The sequence below is a fragment of the Coregonus lavaretus genome (genome assembly GCF_964263955.1).
Source record: "Coregonus lavaretus genome assembly, chromosome: 27".
Lineage (NCBI taxonomy): Eukaryota > Metazoa > Chordata > Actinopteri > Salmoniformes > Salmonidae > Coregonus > Coregonus lavaretus.
The window spans coordinates 12406591-12413654 of record NC_140014.1 but is presented as its reverse complement, the minus strand read 5'-3'; the positions used below and the strand labels follow the sequence as shown (position 1 = coordinate 12413654).

The 7064-nt window shown below is 45.2% G+C and overlaps 1 protein-coding gene across 2 annotated transcripts; it reads right to left on the bottom strand.

Moving 5' to 3' along the window:
- Positions 1-401: 401 nt before the first annotated feature.
- On the bottom strand, positions 402-4323 carry LOC311102535 (Krueppel-like factor 11). Of its 2 annotated transcripts, none has more exons than XM_084143905.1 (4): positions 4128-4323; positions 2849-3109; positions 1396-2332; positions 402-1177 (listed from the first exon to the last, which is right to left on the bottom strand). In XM_084143905.1, the coding sequence occupies exons 1-4, from the start codon at positions 4167-4169 to the stop codon at positions 879-881; spliced, it is 1539 nt and encodes a 512-aa protein (XP_084000031.1). In that variant the 5' UTR covers positions 4170-4323; the 3' UTR covers positions 402-878. The 2 variants fall into 2 exon arrangements, with proteins under 2 accessions (XP_084000031.1, XP_084000032.1); XM_084143906.1 differs by lacking the exon at positions 4128-4323 and adding an exon at positions 3336-4118.
- Between the last annotated feature and the right edge of the window lie 2741 nt (positions 4324-7064).

Sequence of the window (7064 nt, the reverse complement as noted above, 5' to 3'; positions counted from 1 at the left end):
CAGTATTACAGGGCAAAAACCAATTGCCCAAGATCTTGTAAGTACAGAGGCAAGTATATGAGTGCCTATACTTCCCAGCTGCCTCATAGCATTGTTTGGATTAGAGCTGCTAAATGGGACAAAACGTCCACTAAGCCAACAGGATGTGGTCCAGTCAGAGCAGTGGTAAGTCAGCACATTGAGCAGGAAGTGTTTCAGCTGACCGTCACAGACACAAACCCACACAGGATGTGGCAAGACACCACTCTATTCCTCTACCATAGCACTAGGGGAGTGACTGGAAAGGAATGCTGACTAACAACTAGAGTGCTGTTCTGATTTGTCATGTTTTTCAGAAAAAGAGGACCATCTTGTTATTTTCAAAGGTCACGTTTTGGGCAATGGGAGAGTTTGAGACAAACACCAGTTAATCATCTTTTTCTTTATTATAAATCTGTATTAAATAATATGAAAAGTTAAAGAGTAAGTAATTATCACAGTATAGATTACTATCCACGTAGATTGTTTTACAAATTACAACATTTCCCCAAATTAATAAATGCAGTTCAGAGTACAATACGAATACATTCACATAGATATTATGTACAACTATACATACAAAAAAAGACAGGTGAAATGGGTAAGACAAACTTCATTACAAAGGCTTTGGCAAAAGAGTGCATACATAATTTCATAAAATATCTGAAAAGTAAACAAAAAAAAAAGCATTTCTTCAACAACAAAAAATGAGCAGTAGAGGGAAAAAAAAGAGTCCAGTGCATGTCTTTAGAAAATGTCCATGAGTAAAATGGCAGCCTTGTGCGCTTGGCTGTCCCTATCCCTGTCATGGTTTGGGGGTTTTGGGTAAGATGTCACTAGTGGGTAGTGTTGGGCTCAGTCTAGTTTGAGGCAGGTACCAGCATACTGAGGGTGAGTGGGGCGGGGTTTGACGGCGGCGGCTTGGGAACGGCCATTTTGTTGAGGCTGCGCACCTCGGCCTGCCAGGAGGGGATCTTCTTGGTGGTCATGTGACGGCGGGCGTGTTTGGTCAGGTGGTCGCTGCGCATGAAGCGCCTGTCGCACACGGGGCACACAAACTTCTTCTCGCCCGTGTGGGTCCGCCTGTGGCGCGAGAGCTCGTCGGAGCGTGCAAACTTCTTGTCGCAGCCCTCCCAACTGCAACTGAAGGGCTTCTCACCTGAGAGAGAGGGAGACAAAGAGAGATAGTGAGTGAGCAAGTCAACATACTTTTGTCACCAGCAAACCCGCACATGCTTCGAATCAGATAAATTACCTCATACTCTTCAGTTAAAATCGTGATACAATATCAATATCCTAATATTTCATCCCCATAAATGTCACGTTCTTTCCCTCTCATTCCCACTCATCCACGAGAAGCACTCTTTTCTCTTGTACCTGTGTGTGTTCGGAGGTGTGCCTTAAGGTGGGAGCTCTTGAAGTAGGTCTTCCTGCAGCCGGAGAAGTTGCACACATAGTTCCTCCGGCGGGAGAAGTCCATCTTGGTGGCGCCGCAGGGTCCGGTGGGCACGTAGACCGGGGCGGGGGCCAGAGGTAGCAGCTTAGTGTGGCCCAGGGTCATGACAGTCTGTGGGGAGCAGTGGGGGGCCTGAGAGACGTGGGACTGGGGGAGAACCAGCATCACCGTGCCCTGGGGCATAGCCTGGCCCATGAGGAAGGGCTGCTGCAGTGTCCTGTTAGGACCAGACTGGGGCAGGATGGATTTGGGGGTCCTCGAGGTCTGCATCGGGCCCTGGATGAACGCCGAGATCATCCCCGATTGGTTACTCACCGGGAACATCTGGCAGATGATTGGCGGGCTGGAGGTGGGGGGCGGGGAGAGGCATGTGGGCAGGCTATTTTGTGGTTGGGTGTTAGCAGGAAGGTGGGAGTGGCTCTCCTTACAGTAGATAGCCTGTGGCTCTTCCTTCTCAGTCTTGTCTGGCGCTTCCTTGCAGGAGGAGAGGAGGGCGGGGTTGGGTGTGAAGGGGACCGATGGAGGTGGAGGAGTGATGCTCTGTTCAGCCTTTGCTGTGTGCTGTTGACAGACCACCAGCTCGGAGGCTCTGTGTTGCTCTGTGGAAGGTGCTGGAATGTTCTGGCAGAGGTATGTGTCTGCGGTGTGGCGGATGACACTGGTTGCCATGGCTCTGCAGGGTGGCAGTGGTGGGGTCTTTCCATTGGTTGGGGACTCTGAGATGGACGCCATGGGCGGTCGCAGGACCCCACAGATCCTTACAGAGAGACTGGAGGTGGGCTGGCTCAGAGGGGAGGTGATGGTGTGGATTGTGGTGGAGGTCTCAGAAAAGCTGGGGCTGTGTGGGGGAGTCATACACTGTAAACCAAAGAGACAGAATTAGTGTGTGTGCCCAGGAAGTAGAACAACCACTGTATGTGGTGTACTAATACATAAATCCTAGGTTGGGTGTATTCAGTTTCAAAATGGATGTTCAATGCAGCTATTGGGAGAGATAAGTGGCCACAGTAAGCAGGTACATACACTAAACTAATGACTACTTAAGAGCTGGGTGGCTGTAGAACAGAGATTTTTACAACCAGCAGCTGAGAGAGATGAGCAAGGGTTGAGGTTCAAAATCTTCTTATCTCCTACCTGCCACCTGTGCAGCAACCTCCCTAACCCCTCCAACCCCTATAAACCGTCGCAAAGTTTTCCTGCGATAAAGACACTATCTCCATGCTAAGTGCCACAAAACCCAGGAGTTTACACAATAAGTAAAAGCTGGGACTCCAACTGTATTTACTAATCAAACACGGCTCACAGATGTTTCTTAGTGATTGCTGTTTTGGGGTGTGTGGTGGTTACAGTTGCCAAGAGAGGATGCACTCTTACCAAGGAGGAGAGCGAAACAAAGTCCTTTGGGGGCTCCAGTGGGTCCGGAGGCAGGAGGGAGTCGCAGGAGTCTGAGGCAGGGCTAAGGGGTCTGGGCTTGCAGGGGCTGGGGCGGTGTTGGCCCCAGGAGCTCATGCAGACCAGAGCCTCTGCAGCCTCCAGGTCTGTGTACTCCAGGCTGCAGCCTGGGGACGACTGCTTACTGTCATGTCTCCTCCTCTTCAGATAGGAGCCACACTGGTCCATCACTATCCCATTCGCCTGGGGAGGAGAACAAAGGGAGAAAAGAAGGAAAGAACATAAGGTCTGATGATGATCTATCATGTAATAGAAGACTGGTGAGTTACCATAGGGACGAATCACCACAAAAACTGGGAAATGTGTAAGAGAGACCCAATCAAGACCATACAGCTAGATAAACATTAGCATACCAAGGGAAGCGTCCAAAATTACATCAAATTAACGTCTGAAGAGTTTATTTTCTCACCAGTCATTGGCTTAATGCTCAAGCGCCTGTTGCTTAGATGTTTGTCTCAGAGGGCAGAGCGAGTGGGCTTGAGACTACATCCCATCTGCCCTAGGCTACACGCCAAGCCACCTCCCATATAGACCTGCTAGTGACGTCTCCCAACCACTAGCCACGTGAGACCCCCATGCACAGGGGATGTAACCCAGTGTGAACACTGCATCAGGAAGTGCCTTTTCTGCACTGACACTATCAGTGTTTCTATGGCAGGGTTCCCCCCCCCCACACATAAGAGTGTAAAAACACCAGCAAATCAGCTCCAAGTGATTAATTTTGGAAATATCTTCAAAAGTATTCTTGCGGTGAATTTGCAGTCTACAAATTATTTGTAATAATGTTCCGGTCCCCTGATCATCCGCTGAATAAGAAAATCGTCCGCGTCGCTGAATCTAGTTGATGATCCCCGTCCTATGGCCACTCCCCAGATAAAATAATGTGACCAGTTCAACATAGTGAAAAAGTAGCCCAACAGTCAATCATTGGTAAGTCATTGGATAACATAATTCGATGGTTTCAATTTACCAGCTGTAATAACAAATAACGCTCAATAAAACAATTTTAAAATCTTAATAATTTAGAACTGACATGACTCATTTATCAATTAAATAATATTGTAACCTAAAAAGTCAAAAGTGCTACTAATAAACTGGAGCGACAAACAAAAACAAATACAGTTAGCAGCCCACTCATTATTCGAATGTTGGACGTTATTCATATGAAATAACACGCTTTCAATAATAATAATCTTCTTACCCCACATGAGACTTTAAATTCTGAACATTTTCGTGAAGGCATTGTTGAGATATATTTTATTTCAGTTTAGTGTCCAGCCGACAAGGAACAAAAAAGCGAGGCCACTGCGCCCGCTCAGTAAACTGGCTGTTGAGTTCGTCTTTCACTAGGTCCTCTCTCAGCTGTGTAAAACATGAGGAGAAAAAAAGGAAAACAACATTCACAACACACTGGCGGGAGGCAACATGCCACCAATGGAAAAACAAATGTGTGTGAGACATTAGCCAATGGCAGGCGAGATGACGCGTGATCAGTGCATGGTCGCCGGACGATTGGAGGAAATAGGGTGCGTGGCTGTTGGTGGGCGTGCAGGGGGAGTCATCGGTGTCAGAAAGAACCTGATGAACTGCAAGTCTGAACTAGGCGAAAGGTCGTACTGCCACATGAGGGGAAATCTGAGTTTCTCCCATGTGTTTTTGGCGTACTTTTTTTTCTCCAGGTTATCTTTTAGAGTTGGACTATGAAGGCTCATGTTCTTTGTAAGTTAGAGTAGCTTGTCAACTGCTAATTATTTGTGCTTGTGAAATGTAGTAAAACGCCATGCTCTATTTTACTCTAATGATTTCCCACCAAAATTATGTGCATTCCAAGCTACAACATTGTTTCATTGTATCAGATCCTAGTTATGTTCATGCTCTATCTGCTACTTATTTCTACTTATAATATATATGTTACTATGTATTGCATGTTTAGCACCTGTTACATTTTTTTTTTAAAGTTATGTTTTCAAATACTACATAAGACCAACATGAACTGCAGAGGCCTCAGGATGCCTAAAGCATAAAATATATAACATAAAATCAACTATTATTCTAAAGAATATTGGAAATTCAACACCCCACAATATTAAACACATTGTTCGGTTATATTGGAATTAAAAAGTGTTTTTAGACATAGGATAGACCACTTTAGATCCATACCCTCCCCCCTCAACCCCAAATGTTGGGCTATGGTCTTGAACTCCATGACTTCTACTGTGGTTGACCCTGTAAGACAACAAATTTCACTGCACCTATTCGGTCGGTGTATGTGACAATAAAAAATCGTAATGAATTCTTCCATTGTAAACAACATCTTTCAAGGCATTCTAGGGTGGAGCTTGTGATCAACCTCACTTCTCTGTTTTTGTCCATAGAGGCAAACATTGAGCCCCCACCCTTATTTGTTATGGTACTGAAAACAAAGTATGAAAGATATATCATCTCAAAACGACAGGATGTTTATAATTAAGCAATAAGGCCTGAGGGGTGGTATATGGGTAATATACCATGGCTAAGGGATGTTCTTAGGCAGGGGCGCAACTTTCACTGGGGACGGGGGGGACATGACCCCCACACACATTCTGAAGTTGCATTTTTGTCCTCAGAGCGGTCAGGTCAGTTTTCCGGTTTCAGCCAGCTGGATTTAGGACCGTACGGACACCACAAAACAGAGCTTGCAGACAGGCTGTGTGAAGGCAAAGCTTCTGAAAGGCTGCCGTATAGGACCAGCACGGGAGAGATGAACAGAGGCAGCTGGTGTCTATTTTGCGCTTTTTCTCTGAGTTTTAAAAGCAAGCAGAGCAGAAACTGGCTACTCTTTAGTTGACTGATCTAGCTGGCAAGGTAACTGATGTTTGACAGAAAAAAATTATTTATTTCCAGTGCTGAGCTAGTAGTAGTAGCTAATGTTTCATCCCCGCTCGACTGAAGTGAACTACTAGCAGCTAGTTAGCTAGCTAGTAGCTATCACAGAAAGTTCAACTCTAGCTAGCCTCTAGCTATCTGTCAGGAAGCAGTATCTAACAGCTGTTGTGTATATGTAAATGTTTTGTAGCCTTTGTTTTTTTCCAGTTTCAACATATGGGGGATTTATTATTCTCCTAATTGATGGGATGAATAGCTTAGAAGGAATGCATTAACGATAAACATAGGTTTGTACTATACTGATATAAATTGTTTCACATAACAGGCTGTGATTCATGTAAGGAACGATAGGGGCTAGGATGAGATAAGACTTGTATTACTCACAGATACGAACACTGCCCCTTTGTGATCTGTGAACCATCCTTGGACGTAGGAATGGTGTCTAAGGGAGCTGGCTCTTCTCACTATGACAGGTTGTTATGATAAACGTATGCCTGGAAACAGGGATGCGCTAAGAGGCGGGGGACTAGCCTGTGCGCCAACGGATTGGCTGAGTAAGTCTAAACCACGCTCAAGCGTCTACTCTGATTGGCCAGCAGAGAGGTGGGAACTCTCTCTCTGTCAGAGTATTTGAGGAAGAACATGTAACAATGGATTTAGTTCTCTGAATGCCCTGCGAGGTATTTCAAGGAGCCCGTATATACGAAACATCATATTTACCATTGAAGGTTTTATATACCAGATTTACCATTGAAGGTTCCTAATACCAGATTTGAATTGGCGCAACTTTGACAAACAGAAGTACATTTGATGATGTACCATTGTACCATTAGCTAGAGCTAGCCAAAAGTAGGCTAACGTTCCTCTAGCGCACTAACTTTAGCTATTATTTTTGCCTCAATCACACTAGACCTGAATCAAATGATGAAACCAGCAGCCAAATGATTGAAGACAGATATACAGAATTTCTTTCTGCGTAAATTTATTTTTTATTAGTCAGTATAGCAACGAAACATTATTGATCAGTCAGTTTCCCTGACTAATTCTCTACTTTTCACACTGACACAGTATAAACAGCTCAACAGGCTTCACTGTCATGTTACACAGTCAGTACACAACACTATGCTCATCATGTCTTAGCAGGATCAGATGGTGACAGGTGTCCGTCCCTGCAGGGTCAGACAGCCAGGGAAGACCAGTCTACGGAGCTCAGGTGAATTTTGCAGTATATTCTAACAATCAGTGAACGGATACAAAGTTCCATCTTGAGTTG

Bases quoted from the DNA above. Each gene is read 5' to 3' on its own strand.
- LOC311102535 (XM_084143905.1), bottom strand. From the start codon at position 4,169: ATGCCTTCACGAAAATGTTCAGAATTTAAAGTCTCATGTGGG. The intron at 2,333-2,848 runs GTAAGAGTGCAT...TTTGGTTTACAG, and splicing joins TTGTTTCGCTCTCCTCCTTG to TGTATGACTCCCCCACACAG. The intron at 1,178-1,395 runs GTACAAGAGAAA...CCTCTCTCTCAG, and splicing joins ACACCTCCGAACACACACAG to GTGAGAAGCCCTTCAGTTGC.